At 35.6% G+C, this 24,558-nt stretch overlaps 2 protein-coding genes across 2 annotated transcripts in view; both read left to right on the top strand.

The window, feature by feature from the left end:
* The window catches only part of LOC128232978 (uncharacterized), a 46,555-nt gene extending 22,236 nt beyond the window's left edge, over positions 1-24,319 (top strand). The window contains exons 2-4 of the mRNA XM_052946805.1: positions 22,540-23,050; positions 23,208-23,503; positions 23,660-24,319. Of these exons, the coding sequence (XP_052802765.1) occupies positions 22,949-23,050; positions 23,208-23,503; position 23,660 (399 nt within the window). The 5' untranslated portion in view covers positions 22,540-22,948 and the 3' untranslated portion in view covers positions 23,661-24,319. The remainder of the gene's footprint in view (positions 1-22,539; positions 23,051-23,207; positions 23,504-23,659) is intronic.
* LOC128230706 (uncharacterized) lies at positions 10,862-21,365 on the top strand. The gene is made up of 7 exons (XM_052943150.1): positions 10,862-10,933; positions 12,186-12,331; positions 16,004-16,883; positions 17,076-17,095; positions 18,794-19,382; positions 19,515-19,657; positions 19,846-21,365. The coding sequence occupies exons 1-7, from the start codon at positions 10,903-10,905 to the stop codon at positions 20,758-20,760; spliced, it is 2,724 nt and encodes a 907-aa protein (XP_052799110.1). The 5' UTR covers positions 10,862-10,902; the 3' UTR covers positions 20,761-21,365.
* Positions 24,320-24,558: the final 239 nt, after the last annotated feature.

Below are 24,558 nucleotides of genomic sequence, written 5' to 3'. Positions count from 1 at the left end.
ACAAAGGGATCAGGCAGCCATCTGGGGCAGTCTCGCGCCATCAGTGCCCGGAGACAACCGTTCAACCATTTCAAGCGATTCCAGATGATTTTGCTAGCACTCGTGAACAGTCATTTGGGGATGGCAGAAAGGGGGAGGACCCCGATCAGGCCCAGCTGCAGCCACAGTCGTTAATGCAGCAGTTGCAGATGACACGCCCTCAGCGCGAGTACAAACATCAGTACCAGCAGATCAACACCAGCCGTCATCCCCTCCGTTGCTGCAGTCCCCAGTAGTAAGCTTCATTTTTAAATGAGTACCATAATTTTATAATTACTACCATACTTCAAGGATTCATTTAAATATAAGTGTACAAACCCATAATCACAACCGCAGATTAAAGCATTCATAATGTATATAATTATTCAATTTATGCTATCAATAACTAATAAACCATGTATTTTTATTTTAGGTGAGCCTCGGAGCATCGCGTTTCGCATACACCTCGCAGTAAGACACAAACATGCCTAGCGTGTTCAAGAATCTGATGCCGCAAGACCAGGCTGCGCGGAGGTAGCAGCAGCAGTACGTCAACCTCATGCTGAATTTCTGGCGCAAACCCCGGCAGCGCAGCCGCATAAGACTCTTTGCTCAAAATCACCTCCCTACCTAATATCATGGTCGCCTCCCCATACACATATGAAAACACGCTGAATAAGAAGGGGGCATAGCGAAGTAGACAGTGTCCCAGTGCATACACAGACAGTAGGAGAACGGTACCTCAGTGCAGAGACAGGCAGTATTGGAACGTATTGGAACGGTATCTCAGTGCATACACAGACAGTATTGGACCGGTATCTCAGTGCATACACAGACAGCATTGGAACGATATCTCAGTGCATAAACAGACAGTATTGGAACGGTATCTCAGTGCATACACAGACAGTATTGGACCGGTATCTCAGTGCATAAACAGACAGTATTGGAACGGTATCTCAGTGCATACACAGAGAGTATTGGACCGGTATCTCAGTGCATACACAGACAGCATTGGAACGGTATCTCAGTGCATACACAGACAGTATTGGACCGGTATCTCAGTGCATACACAGACAGTATTGGACCGGTATCTCAGTGCATACACAGACAGTATTGGACCGGTATCTCAGTGCATACACAGACAGTATTGGAACGGTATCTCAGTGCATACACAGACAGTATTGGACCGGTATCTCAGTGCATAAACAGACAGTATTGGACCGGTATCTCAGTGTATACACAGACAGCATTGGAACGATATCTCAGTGCATACACAGACAGTATTGGACCGGTATCTCAGTGCATACACAGACAGTATTGGACCGGTATCTCAGTGCATACACAGACAGTATTGGACCGGTATCTCAGTGCATACACAGACAGTATTGGAACGGTATCTCAGTGCATACACAGACAGTATTGGAACGGTATCTCAGTGCATACACAGACAGTATTGAAACGGTTTCTTAGTGCATACACAGACAGTATTGGACCGGTATCTCTGTGCATACGCAGACAATATGTTGTGTACTTCCATGACTCTCAATTTGGTTCTATATTTGCATGTGTGTCTTTATGTGTGAAAATATCTTAAATCAAGTATGATTTTCCTTTTATCACTTGTATGTCTAATTGTTATAATAATGTTAAATTGTTTTAATAACAAAAGGGTCTCTACAAAAAATATGAAAAAAAATTGAACTTTTTTTGAAAATAAAAAAAAAACCTCCAGCAAATAAGAATGAAATTCATAGCCTTTATAATTTTTCGCCTCCCAATATTAACTAGATTAGATCTTCCAAATAACCTGCTGTTATGAAACTGAATTATTTAAGAGATATGTATATTATTTAATTTTAGAAGAATTATTTCTTGCCCTTTGGATGACGAGTATTATAGGCACCGTATTTTAAAGAAATCATGATCAAAGGGCATTTCCAAAAATTCAACATTTAATTGAATACGTGCCATATGCTGCAGTCAAATATGTAAAGTCTAGAGTTCACAAATGCACATTTTATTAGCTTTCGTATGATAGCATCCTGCAATGGGAGCTTTCCTTGCCCAATATTTTAAACGTTTTTCGGATAAAAGCGAATCTGTGTCACCTCGTTTGGCATCTTCCATGGCGATTTGCCGCAGAGCTCACGGAATATCCGTGCGCATCTTCTTGGTCAAGGTCGGCAGCGTGTAAGGCGAGATAACGATCACGCATCAGGATGTGTAGGCATCCAGAAGTGATGTTATGTGCACATTTTTGCATCAGTTAGATTGCGGCGAGGAGGGTGTGCCAGCAGTGAGCCAGGATTTCAAATGTGTTCTCAACGGAGACGCGGTGTTCCCCTCGAGGTTCGGTAGTTGAATATGAGCTAATCACGGTCGAGCATCCATACCCAATACAGCTTCACCCTTCATGGGCTCAGCGGAAACAGAGTGTCCCCCAATATAATCGGTGCAACTTTTGGCGCCATCCATCAGGTGTGCTTGGGGTCTCCATCGTCTCGTCAACGTTCCCATCAACAAAAGCCTTGGCAACCTCCGGCACAAACCCTGATATGGTGTTTTGGGGGACAAGGAAGGAGTATGCTAGGCTGCGATAATGATCTGTGTGGGCATAAAGCCCAGGGTGATAACCAGGCTCAAGAGGGGGACAGCAGTCTCACAGTCGGCCCTTGGTGATGAGAGGGGCGACTCTCAATTACAGCTCCTGAAACATGCCAGGCTCCATCCGCATGAACTCTACGTAGTCACCGACAGACTACCGCTCCAACTGGCATCATAGTAATATACTGCTGAACATCAGGCGCTGCTGGATCCACGGTCAAACCAACCAACGTCGGAGTTTTGCCGCTTCCTGTGCTGCTCCTGGTCTCGGATCAATGCAAACAGCACTAGTAAATGCTCTTGCTGGAGTTTTGTCATACGCCTACATCAGCAGGGTCGTGCATAGTCGCTCAGGTGGAATACCCATCCTCTCTCAGCGCCGATAGACAATTTTTATTTCCAATTGTTTATTCTTTTAATGTAAATACACTTAAAACAACAACGAGAAAATGTTAAAAGAATAACACAAGACTAATGCACGACGGAATTGTAACATTGTGCAGGTCTTTTGCGAAATAAAATATTAGTAAGTGTCCTGCTAAATATTTTCTGAACAGAAAACATTTTCTCTGATACCCATGGCCAGATGTTTATCGCAAGAGACACACAGTCTTTTGTCAGCAATCTTTTATCCTTGGTTTGCTGATATTTATGCGATAATTTGCTCTTTCCAAGACAAAAAAATAAAAAAAAGTTGTAAAAAACTGTATATCTGTGAGAGTCCAGCTTTAATCTTTAATTAATGCAGTATTTCAGTTTAGTAGAATGATTTGTTCTAATTCTCAGATCTTTTAACATTTTCAAATGATTAATTAACACTATACTCTTATAATATCTGATGTCCGCGTGTCACCTGCTGAACCGTGGGTACCATGTGATTGTTGACAGCTTTATCGGTTGTATTGAGCTAGCTTTACACCTCATTCAGCAGGGTACTTTTCCTTGAAACATTAAACTCCATCTGCATGCCAACCAGATAATAATAATAATAATAATAATAATAATAATAATAATAATAATAATAATAATACAATCTTTATTATAAGAAGGTAACACATTATGACATAATTACAGAGTCAACTATAAAACATCATATTTTCAATATGGCCTTCTAAAACAAAACATAATGACATTTTTTATACATTTCACCCATGTATACCTACTTTATTCAACTATCATCAATTACGATAAACAACAAGTCATATAAAGCATTAATGCATAATTAAACATGTTAATTGTGGTAAACACATGTATACAATTCACACATGTATACTATCATTCAAATAGCAAAACGGATAAAAATAAATCATCACATGAAGCAGTAATGAATAATAAACCATGGTAAAAACATGTATCATTTCAGCGAATTTCAAGCACTTGCCCATAAACACCCAATTTATTTTACAATAAGTGAGACATATAATAATAAATATAACGTTTAAACAAATTGTTTAAATACATTCAGTCGGATATTAAGTCTTTACTAGAATGTTTAAATGTTTATTCAAAAGGAAAGTATTACACTTAAATTTCAACGTTGCCAATTTATGGACTATTCTTACTGCTATAGGTATTTCATTCCATACGTGCATACTGTTATATGAAAAGGAATCAGTCCATAAATTGGCACACGCATCGCACGAACACACACGCACGTACGCACACACGCACGCACGCACACACACACACACACACACACACTATATATATACCCTTTGCCTCTCGGTGGCGGATAAAAAAATAAATTACAACTTGTTAATGCATGTTAACGCAATCAATTCAGTATCAAATACAGACATGCATGTTCACTGATTATCTCAAGTGTTATAAAGTGTATTTGATGTGTCATTCTTGTGGATACTTTTAAACATGTTTAAGGAGTGTTTTTAATTTATCTTGTTCTTAAAGTAGGGTAGCATAAATGTCAGATTTGGGGCACATACGATTGTTGATAGCTGTTAAAAACCTAATTACTGTACATTGCATATTCTTTTTTTATTCTGATGAATGATCGGAAATTATGAGATTTGTGATGACCAAATGCTATATTACGAGGTGAAGAATATTGCGATCATACACTAAAACAAACATTGCCTAAAATGATTTCAGATGTCATTTAATTGTAGTTTTAATCTGAAAAGCGCACCAAAGAGTATGCGGAAAAAAGAACTTCGTATAAATTATAAACATGCCCTGTGCGCGCCTGCGTTTGGCATTTTAAAATTCCATAACGGTGAAAAATACTATACTATCTATATTTACTGCGTACATGTCAAGGATGATTGATAACAAGAGTGTTGCGCTAACTTTCACAAAAATGCCCATTCAAGCTTTGCGATTGACCATTGATTTCAAATTTAGAGAGTGGAACTGTGAATATATTTTTTGTCAATTCAAGGGACAAGACTTATCATTTACGTTTTTACTTTATCCAGGATTATTGGGATACGGGCTCACAAACTAGTTTAATTCCAAGGAGATTAACATTTTACTATCATGGGACTAATCCAAGGCGGTACCTAACAATCCTTGATAAACACTCCTAGTTCTTTTAAGTATATATGTAGTGTGTTGTTTGTAGAGTTTTGTGTTGTTGTTCCGTGTTTGTTTGTTTTCTGTTCTTTGTCATAGGCGTTGACTCATTACCATTAAACGGTGTTTATGGTTAAATTTTTGACTACTGGACTTATTTCTGTAGTTTTTCATAACTCAAGATTTACTGTGGTAACGTGGCTGGTTATTGAACCTGAACGAAATATTGTACTCATACATATTGTCCAAGTTTGGCAATAATTGGACTAAACCTTCTTAAATTCAACATGAAGTTTGTGTAATTTAGGCAATTACCATAACTCTTACGTGACATGCTTGGTTATCAAACTTAACGGAGATAGTATAGTATACGCATACACATACTGTGCAAGTTTGGTGATGATCAGACAAAATCTCATCAAGTTACAGCGCGGATGACTTAGTAGATGCCACCCGTCGGTCCCCGCAGGGATCTCCATGATACTTCCCATTTTGTAAAATAAAATATAATTGAAAAAAAACCCACAACTGAACCATCCTTTTTACAGCATAATAAGTTTTTTTTAATATTATCCATAGAGAACACTAGCACATGTTGTACATAATATAGCACCATTTATTATAAAATGTTGCGTTTATTTACAGAAAAGGTACCTCAAAGTCAAGTAACGGCATTAACCATCAAAATATAATAAATCTAAAGCAAACATATTATTTCTAAGGCATTGTACAAAACAGCAACATCTGACGATTGTAAGTATCAGAATGTAACATTTTAAAACTTAACAAGGTGTATATGCATAACATGAAAGCATTTTCAGACATATTTAGGTATTTATCCCTGAATTTTTTATTGTTTTAATTCAATATAATATATGGTACCAACAAATTATGCCGAACCATTTTCTTACCTTGCATCGTTGTTGTTGATGTGTTGTTTGTTGTGTTCTTTTTCTTTTTTCTTTTTTTTTTTTTTTGGGGGGGGGGGGTAGGGGTTGGGGGGATGACTTACCGGTTTTATTCATTTTTTCTGAGCATGCCGAAAATGTTAAAGGGTCAAAGTTGAAAATTAATTATAAAAGGTTAATGGACATATCCAGCGCTGATGTTCAAATAATTTAAACATTATTTGCCCTGTTAATTGTATGAATTAATGCACAATATCATGGACTCATCAAAATGTTTGCAATTTAAAATAATACCACCATACACATGTTATATCGACACTCAATTTCTTTGATACTAGAACAGATTTTACTGCCGCTTACAACTGTCCAATTGCCTACAAGCATTTGTTTTAAGTAAACATATTTAACATATTTATGAAAATTCGCATTAAACAATAGCTACGTCTTATTGTGAATCCGTGAGAAATATGTCTACATATGAATCTATTGAAATAACTTCATATTTATCTCAATGAGAAGATACTAGACCAGTTGAGGGCGTCCATGCTTAATATTTCGTAGCGTAAGAACGTTAACGTATGCACATTGCTGAAAAATAACCACTAAATCTGCCGATTGATCCCATAAACTGGTGATCTGCACTCGGAAAAAAATACCAGTCCTTGACCGTAACAAGGGACCGTATGAGGTTTGCACGAAAGAAAACGAATAAAATGCATTGAGTGACTCGGTAAGCTAAGTAACAACATGCAATGTTTACACGATATATTTTAATACAAACATTTTTTTATATCAAAAACAGGCGTCATCGTAAACAAGCAATTGCCCTTCATTCGGTGCAAAAGCTAATTTTATTCATGTAACACATATACTAGACAACAATGCAAAACAAATGTCAAAGCATGATAATTACCAGCTAGTTCACGCTTTGCATCAATGTTTTTATGTCGTATAAATAGGGGATAGCTAACAAAACAAAACATAACGTAATATAAAATAATATAATATAATATATATTGTAGTACAAGGCCTCTGCCCATAAAACAAATATCAGAGAATGACACAATAGTGGTGACAAAGTTATGCATATATAAGTAGTTTTAAATTTAATTTGTAGAACACAAAATATATCTGAAAAATATAACAATTATAAAAAATCTCGAACGCGAATGAATTCCTCTCGAATATGTAACAATGAAAACGCCGATATCACTTGGATATCTTTTGTTGTACCGCTGCAAGTAAAGTTTGAAGGAGGTAAATTGGAGTCACCATACAGCACGTTTTGCTGTCCCGTCTGTCTGTTGCTCGAGCGAATTACTTCCACCGTTACGAACATTGGGGTCACCATACAGCGCGTTTTGCCAGTTGTTTGGTCGGTCGGTGGAGTGAATTACTTCCACAGTTAGGTATATTGGAGTCACCATTCAGCACGTTTGGACGGTCAGTTGTAGGTCGGTAAAGCGAATTACTTCAACAGTTATAGACGATTATTTGTGAAACTTGGAACACATTATCATCATGAGCACAATGAAGTGTGCTAGTGCCTATCACATTTTGATATCAGTTGTGGGCAAATCGTCGTAAACGAAAGACAATGTATTATTATTAGTGTTATTGCGGATTAATTTGCATTGCCTTAAATATATAACCAAAGTATATGAATAGGGTACGTGACAGTTTTTCTGACGGTTGTAATTTCCCTAAAACATAAAATCGGTTTGAATGTAATTTACAAAAAAAATGCTGCTGAAATGAATTTATAGCTAAAAAAGGTTGCCCCATCTTGAACATGTATGTATAACGATAAACTCATGCACGTATCTCGATTTTTGTTCGTCTCTGTGTCAGCCATATATTTTTTTGTATATTTTAATGTTCATAGATTTATAGATGTGCGTGACTTTACTAAATAACATAACATCCGATAAACATACGTTTTATTCGGAAACTAAAGACATCTGTGAAAGTCAACCACAACCCACGAGCTCAGTGAGTGAATAACGGCTATTTATATATAAATCATTATGCACAAGGGTATACGGAATATTAAGTAGTTCCAATTGCAAGGGCATAAAAATTCCCAGGTTACAAACTAGCACGTCCAGCGCTTAAATGTTAACATTAACGTTAACAGGAGTTAATGAAATTTAATGCATTGGAAACTGTGATCGGCAAGCTTTAGTCAAGATGTAAAGATATCGCTCAGATTTATAATCTGTATTAAAAACAATTGGCTTCAGTAATGTAATACAAATGAAAATATAAATGATGTTTTAACTGTGTCTGCCATCAGAAGTTTCCTCAAATGTTAAAGGTATCATGATATGGGCTTATCATCTAGTACATGTAGTTTAGTAAGGAAGTGTCTGTGTTGTTTGCAATTGAAGTAAAAATATAAATGTTGGTCAGTTATTTATAATTCAACAGTTCTGTAAAATAGTTTATACGGCTGCTCAATAACTGGATCAGTAAATGTATGTGTATAGGGCTGTCGATATATTAAGATCGTTAATAATTGCCAACAATTTTCCAACTTCCTAAGTTTATTACATATAGAAGTAGGTCAATTAGAAGCTTTAGCATAACAGTTCATGATCTTATGTGGATATGCTTGTGAATAAAGTGTAGTATGATTAGACATTGGATTTGATTGCGTTTTATAAAGGTTTAAGTTATTTTACTTTACTTGGATGGAAGCAGCGAGAAATAAAATGCCACTATTTTTTTCTGCCTTATTGACCCATGAAGAAACACCAAACTTGGAATGTACATGAAAGTAGGAACAATAAAAGAGAGTTACTAGAACTATATGTTAAGGATAGTCGTTTGTAATATATGGTATTTCTTTTACAGTTTTCACCTGTGTTCTATAAATAAGAGGCATTTGGAAAAGCTGGATTTATTTTTAATTTTAGGTATAATTATGACTTACAATGCACTTATATAATGCAATAATAAGAATAAGATAATATTGCCCTCTCTTTGTTTTGACTGTCATTAAGCCACTACTGCAAACAAATTTAAAATACAACTTCCATAAATGAACACTTACCATAACATACTTTGGCATCTTGTTGGGTACGAATGGCAAATCTTTTACGCTTTACTTTACACGCAAATTTCTTATTACACTTTTTGCATAGCCTCGCTGTTTTTATTATCTTCTGAAAATCGTTATCGGTGAACAACGTTGACACACATTTTACAAGATGGGTTGAGGAGTCTCATTTTATCCTTAACATATTTTGAAAACCTTTATCGGTGAAAAACGCTGACCAGAGGAGTCGCTGCAAACGACCTCCTTCACATTCTTTATGAATATGAAATATAAACTTTAACAATGTTACGCTTGAATTACATGTAATAAATAAGCCAAGTATTATTCAAGCGATTTAATACTTAAAGGTCTAAAAATATGGAATACGATTCATACGTTTACATCTTAAATATACGTTTCAGAATATGTTTTATATGAGTTTGCTCTTTATTTAAATAAAAGTTGTGCCTCCTCCCCCATTTTGCATCAAGAAAGGCTTGCGCATTTGGGAGTTTTACATAAAAACACACAATTTGTTGGAATATTTTGTTGATGCAAGGGGAGAGGGGTTCTTCAAAATATGTTGATGTATATCTCGACTCAGTGACACAAACCAAATAATTGAGTAAATGATCAACCAAATTAAGTACAATTATTTCAAACAGAGGGAATCCATGCATGCTCTTTAAGCTCCATAGTATACATGACTGACCTCTGTTATACATAAAGAATGGTTAGTTTTACGATATTTTGTTGCCATTAAAAGATATAAAAAATTAATTTATGCAGATTTGTGTTTTATTTCATAAACTTAAGTATTGCTAAGTAAGGTTCAATAAATCAAAAGCATTTAAAACCGGCCCTTTTAAGATACATAAAATATGCAACAGTGTGATAATATTAAATAACAAAAAATGTTGTTCTTGAAAGAAAATAACTCTAAAATGCACATATGTCTATCCTCAATATTATGCACTAAAAATAAGCAGATTTAAATAGATTGTGACTTCAGACAGATTGTGACCGAGTTCTTTTATCACTTAAGCTGTATGCATAGTCACATTGTATTCTTACCATGTTCTAAAAATCGTTATCGGTTAAAACGCTCACATGCAATTTACATAAGGAGTCGAGGCAAACGTATAAAGTACTACTTTCTATTACGTGTTTTCTGGATGCAATACACTCAATAACACAACTCTTTGTGTCAAAATAATGTAACGTTCTCAAAACCAAATTGATAAATGTTACTAAAGACACGTTTTCGATGTTTTTATTGTACCTTTAATGTATCAACTATTTTGAGACTATCCATTTCTCAGGCGAAACAAAACCCCTAGATTTTAGAAGAAAAAAGGCACACATGATATGAATTGCATAAAATTGTTTCAAGCAATATTCGATGAAGTTTTTCACGTAAATATTTCTTTTTGTACAGGAAGAAGAAATATTTTGACACTTTGAATTCAGAGCATATTATTTTAGCAAGTGTTATCGTATATATAAAACTACTGTGTAGATATTATACAGTCATATTCATCCTGCTGTTTTTCCTTTGCGTTTCATTGTATTTTGGTTCCATGCAACTCAAGTAGCATATACTATAATATTGCAATGAAACACTAGTAAAGCAAATTGTTTGGCTGTTTGAAAGTTGTCAAATGCGTCCGCAGTATTGACTACGCCTTTAGATTACAACACTTGAGGTTACTATAAAAGCACGGCTCTTGCCGACTGCAGATCACTGTAAAGTATAACTTGGAAATAAGAGTATCTTCGATCCCGAGGGCCAAAGGGACAATGGCTGAGGCGCTGGTCAACGATACAACTAGTAAGTTTACAAAGAATATTAATGACAATACAAATTATTCTTATCTGTAATTCTGTAATTATTATCATTGAATTAGAACCATTATTATAGAGATTATTTAATGGTTAATTTCTATACTATATCTTGTGATTTACAAGACGTAAACGTTTTCTATACATCAATGTGCATAGTATTGTAATATGTTGTATGAAATTTGAATTTACCATGAACTATGTTTATTGTGTATTGGCGGTGTACTATGTACAAGTCGGAAAATATTTATGCCTGTCTGTCAGTTTACAGGAACTAGAAGTTCACATAAAATATGCATTATGTACTATAAATCCTTATAAATGCCGATTTTGCGGGCGTTATCGAACGCCAGAGGAATTCTAAATTATTAAATCAGAATCCATCCCATTGGCGCAAACACAAATATTAATTTAGATCTGATATGTCATGCACAATTATGTTTTGCAATTAAAGGGGCTGTACTCCGTATGATAAAATAGCGAAAAAAAGAAAAAATAGTCAAAAACTGACATAAACTTGGTATCAATGTGTACAATGCATTAAAACTTAGTAACTGAAGTACCACATAGTTTACAATTAATTTATTTTTAGCAGTTATTTCGTATTTTCCCCCAAAAAAGATTACTAGGTATGTGTACCTAGTATAATTCATTCCTTAGGCGTGTTTGGCTAGTCGATGTTATCACGTGATATTAACAAGTTAGGTATATAGCTTAAATATTCCACTCGGTTAGGTTAAGCCTTCGTAGCACCGTGGATACATCACTGGTCTACAATTTTGGCGACACGGGTTCGAACCCGGTCTCCGACTCAATTGTTTTGACATTTTGGTATTTTTGTTTACAATTATGATATCAAAGAGTAAAACATTTTATTAACTAATTGTCCTGAGATTCGTTAAAGAAAAAAAACTTGTTTGGTGCCAATGTGGTGTACAGTCCCTTTAATGACAAATGTAAACTGCCTAGACGATTTGGCGTTTAAACCATTTTAAACATTCCGAAACGTATGAATAGTTGTGATGTGTTTTTATTTCTTGCCCTCCCAAGAATGCATGGTTCATTTTGACTATTTAAAAGCAAAGTCAGAGCTTTTGCAAAAATAATTACAAGTTTAGTAGAAGATATGTAGAGAACAGAACATAAATTATTCAGATTTAAACAGATACACTTAGGGACTTTGTGCAAGTCTGTCCTATTAGCTTTCACATCCATTTCTAGTGAGTTTTGTTAAATTTTAGACACCCTACGCATTCTCCTTGTTGGACATACCGGGCATGGAAAGAGTTCCACTGCCAATTCTCTGCTTGGATACAACAAAAAGGACAAGAGGGGATTTGCTTCAAAGAAGTCTGCCAAATCTGTAACAACCAAGGCGGAATCAAGGGTAAGTTGCGTTTGGTTATATTGTTTTTAAAAGTTTACCTCCGAACTCCTTCGGCATATGCCCGCATTGTTGCATACTGAAACCATTTTTGAATCCGATAGGATAGGAAAGGGATATAATAGTACACAAAAACGGGCGTTATTGGGATTAATATGTACCTTATCAGTCACTCCTTCTGTCGTCAACGACCGGCTTTGAACTGTACATATTTTTCTGTATACAAGCCTAGCATACATTAGCAATTTACCGTACCCCCATGCCAACTCCAAATCCTTTTTGAACAGTCTTCAAAAAATACAAATAAATCAGTATTCAACACAAATACAAAAATACTTTTATTTCATTTGTGACCATAAATGTATAGTAATTCCTCCCCTTCCCATGCATACCCAATACTCATTTTAGCTCAGAATTTGCATGTCTTCGTGCCGGATAATGCCAATTTTCGAGTTTTTGCGTTCCAGCTACCACTGTTCTGAGTGCTGAACGCACATTAAAAAAAACCTTATCAACGCGTACAAAATGTGGGTTCGGCCCCAAAACTAACATTTAACAACATAAATGGTCAGTCTGTACGTTAAAGAATCAGTAGGCGTGACATATGTCATTCTGAGTAAAATACACAATTGCTTGTGTGAAGATCTGATAGACGACCCATTTAAATATAAGTTAAGGATAATCTCGATTGCAGTAGTAAAATGGGGGAGGGGGCGCATCGGATCTCCCGATGATATGCCCTTTCCTAACGATTTCCTTAGGGCTGGGGGCATACATCGGAACTCCCGATGATTTGGCTCTCGTCTCTATGATTTGCTTTTGGGCTGGAAGTGGGTCTTCATCTGGAACTCGATGCGGAAATGTTCAATAAAGTTTCAATGTAAAGTAATAAGACCTCCTAAGAAATTTATTCAAAACTTGATCAATTATATTTCTTTCATCACATTAAGTTCGAAAGTTCATGCACTTACCTTTTCTATCAGTTTACAAAGCCGAACAATTTGAAGGAGGTTGACCCAAGATACCGCTTTGTAAAATCGTTCCTGAGTTTAACTATTACTAGGTGGGTAAATTAAACTTTCGGGATGTCTTGCTGAAATGAATCCACTGAATACTCGCCTATAATATCTGATTATCCGCTCCATCACTGTGCTAGTTTAACCACGCTGGCAACCAGACTATTTTCTTTCGTTTGCAAAGACGCTGACCGTAAGTTCATTTAAAAACTCTTTCCACTTTGAAGTCGTTTCAATTCCCTGGGGTGTGTTTGGGTTCTAAACCAAGAGGGAACACTACTAGATCAGTAAATGGTATAGCACTGAAAGGGCCTGCGTCTATTTCTGATTGATTTTTAGAGTCTTAGAGTCTTCCCTTGGTCCAGTTTACTGAAGAGAAAGACAAAAAACATAATCCAGAAATCAAGTATTGAGCCTCTGTGGTGTCATATGTTTGACAAATTTGATTCGATGTGTCGATGTTTACGGGAGAATGTGCCAATGTATGTATAGAATTGTTACTCCCAACTTATGCTTACTTACGGTTTTGGAACATGTGGAAAGAAACCCTACCACGTCCACGAAATGGTCGGTTGGCTTGGTTTAAGCGAGTAGATGGCGGTTGAGTTGTATACGGTATACGCGTTGTTGTTTTATTGCTTCAAAATTCGTCTTGTTATAATATTGTAATGGCTGATACTTCTTGTAGATAATATATAGAAAAAGAATGTGTAACTACGATCTATATCGTTACATATAAATAAAAATTATGTTTATGGTATGCTGCTATATTTTCTTGAAATATGGAAACTACATATTCATTAACTAACTGTTTGTTTTGAGTATAATTCACATGTGCCTATTATTATGCAGTATTTCACTGTGCAAAAATATACATATTTATCTACATATTTTATTAATGTTTTATCAATTCAATGTTGACATATGGGATACATTCAACCGATCAGACACATGTTATCCCAGTTGCAAAAAAAGGGAAGCAACCTAGATATAATGTTTAAGTTTTGTTATTATTTTTATTATATTTATTATGAGTCAAGGCTCATGTTGAGCACATGACAAAACAATTTCATAAACAAAATGAACATTTTAATAAAGAGGGAAAATACAAAAGGAAGCAAATATTCGTTGTTATTTGTATTTACCGGTATTATCCGGTATTTTATCCGGTATAATCCGGTATTAAGATTAACCTCATGTTGCAAATCCTAGATAGTTCAGATAGTTCCGTGTTTATTCGGAATGTTTACAAAATAATGAAAATATATATTAATATTCAATAAACAGCCTTTCATCAACATTCGTACGCGTAACTCAGTAATCTATTTTTAGAAATCCAGCTTACTGTGCAAATCATTTTCATTCATCAAAGGATAGCATCATTGCTTTGGTGTACGAGAGTGGATGTAAAGATTCTCTCTATTCGCTCACGATTTCAAAGGTATCAATGTTTGAAAACGGTTATGTGTTGTTGAAGGAATACGTTAAAATAAAGTAATCATTTATGTCGGCATGTTTTTGCTTTTTGTGTAATGCGAAGCATGCAAGAGACCTGATTCAATGCGGTATTTTGAAAAAATAAATCCTAAATAAAAACAAATGAACTCACCAAATCAAAGCTAAAAATGTAAACCTTTAAGTTTAACCTTAAAGAATATAGCAATAAATCAAAAGTAGGCATACACTGAACATATCAATGTCAGTGGTATCTGATCGTATATGTATCGAACATGTTCGCGCATCAAAATGAAACAAGATCGCTTTTGAACGAATGCAAGCAATGTCTGTTCTTGGTGGTGGTGTGGGCGGGGTTGGGCTCCAGTGACACAAGGGGTATAACGTAAAATCCGATAAACGCCACTGGTTACTATAATTTAATAAAGAAGTTAAATCTGATAATATTGGAAAATAGATTATAATTCAAAATAAAATTATATTAATTCCAAGCGACTTATATCTGATATTGCTTCAATTTGCTCATCCCTTTGGTGTAATCATGTGTAGCCTTGTATGGTATGTAGGCCCGTGCAATTCTGACTAAAGTATAAAATACTCATCAAAATGCAATTAAACTTAATTGAGTGTGATATGCAGAAATGTTTGGTTACAAACTGCGTTCGCACTCCATTTTTATTCATTTTTATTTAACCCTCAGATTTGAAAAAAAAACAGGTGTAAAGCGTTTTGGAGCTATCTATCTCATTTGTCAACATTTTAATTTAAGCAGGGCTAGTTGGCTGACGCACGTCATTAGGTATTTAGGTTTGATTTCAAATTACAAACAAGAGTGTTTTTTAACGCTATTATTGAAAAAGCAAAAGTTAAAAAAGTAAAATTGAAGGTTACGTCGGATGAAAAGTGTATCACCTACATGACCATATCATAAGAAAACTTAATTCGATTAAAAAAACTAAAACTTAACTTTCAGTGTTTTATAGGTTTGTCGAAATTGTACATCATATATGATATTTATGACGAAAATCTACATTAAAAAAAGAGTGTTATCATCATCATGCTATAAAAACTTCTAGTATTATTTGTGCACGAAGATCACGATAGCTACAATGTAACAAACACGTTTTGTAAGAAGAAAATGCTAATTATTTGGACATCGAGGTATTGCACATCAAACCGTGAAAAACATTTATCTATTTACCAGGTTGAAGTGCGGTTTGGATATAGGCTTGAGGTGGTTGACTGTCCTGGATTTGCTGACACTTCAGGCTCTGATGATTTCATTCAAAGAGAGATTGGGAGAGCGCTATTCTGGACCCTTCCGGGTTTTCACTGCATTGTATTTGTATTGAGACCAGACCGGATAACAGAAAGTCTCACAAACACAATTGAATCTTTTTTTGACTTCTTTGGAAAAGACGTCGGTGCATATGCATGTCTTGTCCTAACCCATATTGAGGATGATGATGAGATGACTGAATATTTAGATTCAGTTGAACCAACCAACCCCAACGAGACTAGAAACGAACATTTAAAAAAACTCATCGACTTATGTCAAGGAAAGGTTTTGCCCGTTGATAATACAAACGATGTTGAAGATCGAGAACATCAAGTCGAAAAAATACTACACAGAATAGATCGAATGAAAACAGGGAATAAACATCCATATTTTACCAATGAAATGTTTGAGGTTGCAATGGAAGCCATTGATGAACGTGAAAAGAAAAGAAAACAAATGTTAGCGGATAAGAAACGAGAGGTCGAGCGGGAGGAACAAAGGCGCCAGGATGAACTGAGAAAGTTGCAAGAAGAAAAAGAACGAATAAAAAAAGAAGCAGAGTTCGAAAAGAAAAATCAACTACTTGATTTAGAAAAAATAAGACTCATCGAAGAAATGAATAGCAGACGCCATGATCTTGAATTGAAGTTCATAAAAGAAAGGGAAATGCACAATTTTGAACTGAAAAAACTGAAATTGGAAATGGATAGGGAAAGAGAGGAGCAAATGAATGTTATGCGTCGCGACATAAACGGACATCACGTTCGTTTCAATGAAGTGTACGATCCAACCAAACAACAGAAATGTTTATTAAGTTAACATTAAATGACATCACAATTGAATACCGAATTCCTTTCAATTCAAGAGTTTGACGGTTGAAATGCAAAAGCCATGCATGAATTTCACTTACAAGTGTCTCGATTTTATAAATAACTATTTAATATTAAACGTGATACTATAAAACAGTGCGCTCATACCACATGATTATATACTACAGCTCGCCTCATGAGAGGTAAAGTTGGTTGATAAGAATTGCTAGCAGAGTTCTCGAAATGGACCAATTACATTAACTGTGTATATACGACCTTAAACGAGAATGAGAGAAAAAGATTTTATTTTTTTGTAATTAGGATGTGAATGCATTGAAAAAAAAATATGTTATGAAAAAGTTAATTAAGAAAATATTCATAATGACCGAGTTATTTGTCCTCTGTCTGCAGAATTTGCCTGAGCCCAAAGGTTAAAACTGCTGACCTCGGACAAAAACTCGGAAAATATGAAATCAACGGCATATTTACCGGCAACTGAATTGTTTTAATATTATTTGTTAAGATGTATTAAAGTAGTTCGGTGGCGAAGACATGTACGCCTGCAAGTATATGTTGTATTAATTTGATTTGAGATCAATCGTCATCGTTGGAACATTTTGATAGGTTTGATGTCAGAATGAAATTTATGGAAAACAATAATGTTGTATAATTTTCTAAAATACTTTTGACGTCTTTATCATGCAATGTCATAGATTTGTTCAAGTTCATGATCAAATTAGGTAAATTGGATTTTTGTGATCTTAATAAAATATAAATGATTCAAATCCAATCAAAATATTACGAAAATTGCTTTTAGTATTTGTTTAATTCCACAAATATGCCATACCCGGTAATGTTTTCATACAGATAAATATATTTCCTTTTGTCAACAAGCTGCAGTAAGGAGAATAGGTTTCTACAACATACACACATAATATAGTCGTTTTGTTCTTCATTTTATGAGCGTTAAAAATTGCACCTAGCTTTTCATAGGCCAAATAATGGCAATACATTGTCCACGTCAAAGAGTTATAAAGGAACTCGTTGACAAATGTTATGTTGGCAACGATATTTTTAAATTTCGTTAAATTTGATTTAGTTTTCTAACCTACTTACTATGAACAAACACCAGAAACTGACAGATACTCATTTGAACAGAATTCTGAACTAAAATTACTGTTCAATTGCGTTACTAACGATTTTTGGTCGAAAAGGCGCCTCTTGTGTCTTAGCTTTAAATAATTATTAACAATAGAGGGTTAATTGAACTTTTGATGATGATATACCAATAAAAGAAGAATTTTAGAAATAAAATTGTAAACACATACGTTGTGTACATGAAAGTAGATCTATTAGAAACCTGGCGATTCGTGTCAATCTCTTCACGACCATTATATTATTTGATTGGCAGATCTCCGGTTATAATAATTTAATTTATTATAACTTGGACATTTCGCACAAGAAACAGATTTAACAAAACTAGCAAAAATTGGTCTACTGGACATCATAGAGTAGTGTAACTTATGCTTATTGTATTTGACAAGGAATAAAAAGTTCAGTTTTTGAACAATTTGATAAACCTGTTCTCAAAGAAAGAAAGAAAGGTTTTGAAAAAAAACAGATATTCTGAAGGGAAAGGGGAAAATGACTGAGGAAAGGCAATTAGCGAACACAATTTGGTTTGTCTAGCAAATATGCAAATCAACATTATTGTTTGGTATCTGTTTGGGTTATCATTTTGCCATGGGCACGTGCTCTTGCTTTTCATGTTGGCTTACTGTTTCTGCTACTTTGCAAGCTCCTTAGTTTTAATTTTAATAGCATGTTAAAACCTAGGATGATGGCAATAGTTTTACACTGTCAAATGCGCTTGTACATTTATTTAGAAAAGTAGACTCATTTTCAGATCGAAACGAGATTCCGAAGAGATATCCAGGTTGTTATAATGCGCGGATCAGTTCAATCATCGGAAACCTCTAACAACGTCTTTCAAGACCAACTCAAGCTGGCATTTGAAGCGACGAATGAAAGCGGCTTTGATTGTGTAGGAGTTGTTTTGAATCCAAACATCATTTCGACAGATATTATGCCAACTTTCGAAACAATTTATAAAGTATTTGCAAAAGGTCTTAAAACGCATGGTGTTGTACTCCTTACCAGTTGTGCTTCGGACGAAGAAAAAGAAGAACATCTGAAGTATCTGAAAACTTCAGATGCCAGTCTTGCAATGGGTGTGAATGATCTCTTTAAACATGTCAAAGAAAACGTAGTAGTTATCGACAATGCAAATGATCCCGATGAAAAGTTAGACCAAGTTCAGAATGTTATTCAACTTTTGGAAGACATGCAAAAGAAAAATAACCGACGCCGCCTAACAGTTGATCAAATACAAGTGCATCTCGACCCACCATCAATGATGGCTAAACAATACGATATGAATCGTGGTTTGAGATCGGAGTCATCTCGTAGTTCAAACGAAATATTGAAGAAAACAGGTAACCCATGTAATCTTTTCCCTGTTTGCCTATAATAAATTCAACAAGAATTGCTTCTATTTTTTGCAATTGCTGTAATGTAAGTTTATGGTTGATTACATGATTAAGCTAAAAAGTACATATTTATATTAGATCTTCGCATACTGCTGATTGGACCAAGCGGGCATGGAAAAAGTGCAACTGCAAATTCATTATTAGGCCTCGCAAAAGGCGATGAAAAGGCATTTTTGTCAAAAATGTCAGCCAAGACAGTAACCATCCAACTACAAAAACAGGTAATCTAGCAAACTTTTCACAATCAAACGTATGAAGTTTAACAAATAAAAACGATAAGTAATGCGCCAATAAGGCCATAACGTTATTATGTTTACGTTGACACGAAGGAACATTCTTTTGTAGAAGAGTTCTCCGTATATTTTCGCAAAGGATGCATTTTGATTTATGTTTAAATATTTTCTTACAGACAGCCCAAATTAATGGCCGAGTCGTTGAAGTTTTTGAAAGTCCAGCATTTTCACGAGACGATGCAATGAGTACATTTACTGAAAGTCTTCATGAGGCAATTGCGTACTCTGATGTTGGATTTAATTGCATTGCATTTGTACTGCGGCCGGCGCGTATGTGTCCAGACATAATACGCACTATTGCCACGTTCGTCACATTTCTAGGAAGATATTCTGATGTTTTTGCACTGTTCATATTAACATGCACAAAAGATCATTCAGAAAGGGACTTGCGTCTTGCTGAAATGCAAGATATCTTATCAAATCAGGAATTAGAAAACTCTGATTTCATGAAAGAATTGTTTGTCAGATGCAGTAAAAATGTCATGATAATCGAAAACCAATCCAAAGATCCGCAAACGAAGATGGACTATGTCGAACGCATTTGGTGCAGAGTAGGTGAAAATTTCGATAAACGCTTTCAATTGGAAAACTTTTTCGAAGTCCTTGGCAATGCAAAGAAAAGGGAAAACATTCCAGAACAAAAAAATGCTGAAAACAACAGTTTAGAACCCCAAAACACACCCAATGTGAATGAAGAAGAATTGCAAAAAGCTAAAGAGGAAGCAGAAATGTTTGAGATAGAAAAAAGAAAGAAAAGAAAACAAGAATTCAAAAGTCAAACACGAGATATGGAATCAAAAACTGAGACGAATAATGAGGCTACCCGAAAGCATCACTATGAAGAAATGCGATTACTTCGAGAGAGAAATGAACTTCAATTAAAAAAAATGCAGCTCGATAACATTCGAGTCAAACAGCAGAGTCGGGAAAAGGAACTGTTAACGAAAGAAGACAATTTAGAAAGAGAACGACGGGATTTTGAAACAGAAAAACGTTATTTTGGCAAAACACAAGAATGTATCTTATTATAACGCTGTGAAGTAATATCATGGACACAGATATAAATTAAATGTCTCTATAACAAAGGCTTTTATGAAGGCTTTTTGTGAACTTGACTCACAAACTGTTTGTTTCAGCCGTTTGTCGTTTGACTAATAATAACTGATAATTGTCAATCGTTGTACTTTAAATGTTATGATAAAAAATATGGGATTCGTAGAGAAAAACAAAACAAAACAGATATAAAGATTTCATATGATATTGGTCACTGACCGTGTCATTTTGAGATTTGTCTTAACAAACTGTTTATTTGTTGTTTAGTTAAACATATATAGTTTGGGTAAATTCGCATAAATGAACAAAAGTGAATATGGGATAAGAAAACATGTTAAGCAAACTTCTGTAAATTTTTCTCCCTGAGGTGGAAATGCAGAAGTAACAGTTATCATTGCAAAATTATGTATGCTTCAAGACAAAAGTCTTAAAAGAATAGCTTACTGTTTTAAACTGGTGGAATGTCTCTTCTGTCGAAATACTGAGGTAGTATGAACTTTATATGTAGTATACACCATTAACCCACTAAACTAGTGTTAGTTGTTGGAAATAAAAATTATTCAAAGGTAAGAAGTATGTTTGTTTTGAGGGACTTTAAGCAAAATAAAATGATTGTGTGCACTTAATATTCACAAAATAACAAACAAAAAATAACAAACTGATATTCATCTTTCCTCAGACTGCTTCACCTGTTCAAAGCAAATGGCTTCCCTGAAGTTTCTCCTAACCTTTTCAAATATATTTAAAATAAATAGTTGTTGCAATGTTCACTTGTATAAATCTGTAAAGTGTTATTAAAAGTGAAAAATACAAATATTGATTGTTCTGTTATTGACCGATAATGTTTGTCAGTCAAATAGTTGGATCGTACGAAGTATTTTGTTTTAGACCCATTACATACTTGTCGTAGCAAGATCTTTCAACATGCCCAAAATCCTTTGTGGCTGGTAACAAGATAAACGAAACATTAAAGATGGTTTAGAAATGGGGACGAGACAGAAGAAACGTCGTGTAATTCCTGCGGCAATCGTGGGACCATCGTGAGTTGCTTGGTATTGTCGGGAATTGCTGTTGTCGTGGAAACAACAAAGTTCTGTCCGAATTGTGACATTTGTCACATTTATTTATTCAACATTTTGCAAATATAATCAAAGTTTGTATCCAGGATGTTCCCAAAGTTAAGAACCAACAAGAGAAAGGTGGTAACAGTCGCTGATGTGCACCAAACAGAGAAGCCCCTACCCCAAGATACTGATGGCGAAGAGGCGATGACACGGATGAAGAATCGGTATCTGCTGGCGACCCTGCTGATGTCGTAACTGAGAGTAAAGCTGCCGAGACAGAGGGTGAGGAGTAAACTGCAGGCACAGGCGGTTGCTCTGTCACCAGAAGAGCGAAGAAAGCTCTGAGCGGCAATCCAAAGGCGACGAGCAAGAGCAAGAAGCCGGACGAAGACGACGGTGCCACGGTCATCAACATCGCCGGCCCGGAAGGCATCTCCGATAAGTAGGAGTTGAAAGATAATGATATAATCTACAACCAGGCAACCAAATATTTAAAACCAACAAGGCTTAAAAGAATAGGATGTTGGTGGAATATTCGGCGACACGTGGTGTAAGTGGTGAGTATATATTTCATATCTCTTTTGGAAAACTCACTTTTCCCAGTTAATTTCTTCACTATATTATGGATAAAATGTGTTATACATGTATTTCAGTGTGAAAAAAAATGTGTTTTCTATGTTTGTTTTATCACAGGGATAAGGAATGACAGGTGGTAAAATAGTATGTGGTCCTCTTACGGGCGTATCAAAAACGAGTTTCAGAAGAGCGTCAATTTCTCTGCAGTATTGAAGCTTGTAACTCGAAACACCTCGCCTTCATGAAGCCCTGTGTGACGAACAAGACCCCATAAGCAGGGTAAGCATTTGCTAGGACAGCTGGAAATTGTGTGTGGATAAAATACTACAAGGTGAACTTAAACTTAAGTGTTATATTTTACACTCAACTAGTCCATATTATCCATTTGTACATTCTTTTTCCTCAACATAAGCTCTCGAGATTTTTCAGTTGGGACACATTTCGTTAAATGAAACATGATAAAATAAAGATATTTCATGTGCATTTCCATGCTCAGTTCCATTTCTTTGTCCTGGTTCCATGACGAATGTTCGGGCCGGCAGCAGGGCGCCTAAATCGACGCCTGGATGCTGCGCTGTCAGAGTACCTCAAGAAAACAACGCCAGATGCCGACATTATGCATAAAAGGGTAGTGTAAACAAAATATATGAATACGATTAATGTTATTTTATGCTTTTTATGCTTTCTAATTACTTACATGCAGAGTTGTAGTGTTAATATGTGTATGGACTATAATTTGTAATTATGTTGTATTTAGTATTCAATTTCCACTCTCCGTTTTACAGCTGCAAGACTGCCCTGACACAACAAAGGGATTATGCAGCCATCTGGGGCAGTCTCACGCCATCAGTGCCCGGAGACAACCGTTCAACTATTTCCAGCAATTCCAGATGATATTGCTAGCATTCGCGAACAGTCTTTTGGGGATGTCAGTAAGGGGGAGGGGGCTCCGATCAGGCCAAGCTGCAGCCACAGTCGTTCATGCAGCAACAGCAGATGACACGTCCTCGGCGCGAGTACAAACACAAGTACCAGCAGATCGACACCAGGCGTCATCCCCTCCGGTGCTGCAGCCCCAGTAGTAAGCTTCATTTTTAAATGACTACCATAATTTTAATTGCATTTAAATATAGGTTCACAACCCCATTATCATAAGCGCAGCTTAAAGCATACATACTGTATATAATTGTTAAATTCATGCCATCAATAACTAATGAACCATGTATTTTTATTTCAGGTGTGCCTCGGCGCACCGCGTTTCGCATACACCTCGCAGTAAGCATCAAACATGCCAAGCGTTTTTGAGCATCTGATGCTGCAAGACCAGGCAGCACGGAGGTAGCAGCAGCAGCAGCAGAACTTCAACCTCATGCTGAATTTCTGGCGAAAACCCCGGCAACGCAGCCGCATAAGACTTCTTGCTCAAAATCAGCTCCCTACCTAACACCATGGTCGCGTCCCCATACACACAGGGAAACACGCTGGATAAGAAGGGGGACATAGAGAAGTACACAGTGTCCCAGTGCATATATACAGACAGAAGAGGAACGGTATCTCAGTGCAAACGCAGACAGTAGTGGAATGGTATATCAATTTATACACAGACGGTATTGGAACGGTATATCAGTGCAAACGCAAACAGTAAAGGAACGGTATCTCAGTGCATACACAGACAATATGTTGTGTATTTTCATGACTCTCACTTTGCTTCTATATTTGCATGTGTTTTTATGAAAGAAAAAATCTTAATTCAACTATGATTTTTCCTGTAATAACTTGTATGTCTAATTGTAATCATAATATTCAATGGTTTAATAATAAAAGTTACACAACAAAATATATGAAAAGAAAACTTACACTTTAATATTTTTTTGAAAATAAGAAAAACCACTTAAAATAAAACCTCCAGCAAATACGAATAGATTTCATTCCTTTATAATTATTCGCCTCCCAATATTGACTAGATCAGATCTTCCAAATTACCTATTGTTGTTATGAAACTGAATTAATTCAGTGTAATATATATCATTTGATTTTGATAGAGTTATTTCTGGTTCCTTTGCGTGACAAGTGTTAAAGGCACCATAGTTTATAGAAATCATGATCAAAGGGCATTTCCAAACATTCAACATTTTA

The sequence above is a fragment of the Mya arenaria genome, chromosome 4 (genome assembly GCF_026914265.1).
Source record: "Mya arenaria isolate MELC-2E11 chromosome 4, ASM2691426v1".
Classification (NCBI taxonomy): Eukaryota; Metazoa; Mollusca; class Bivalvia; order Myida; family Myidae; genus Mya; species Mya arenaria.
The sequence above is the reverse complement of the archived record's forward strand: the minus strand, read 5'-3'. Positions and strand labels throughout refer to the sequence as shown.

Excerpts from the sequence above, each read along its gene's own strand:
- LOC128230706 (XM_052943150.1), top strand. The coding sequence starts at position 10,903 with ATGGCTGAGGCGCTGGTCAACGATACAACTA. Across the intron at positions 12,332-16,003 it reads CAACCAAGGCGGAATCAAGG|GTTGAAGTGCGGTTTGGATA; the intron begins GTAAGTTGCGTT and ends TCTATTTACCAG. Across the intron at positions 19,383-19,514 it reads CGAAATATTGAAGAAAACAG|ATCTTCGCATACTGCTGATT; the intron begins GTAACCCATGTA and ends TATTTATATTAG.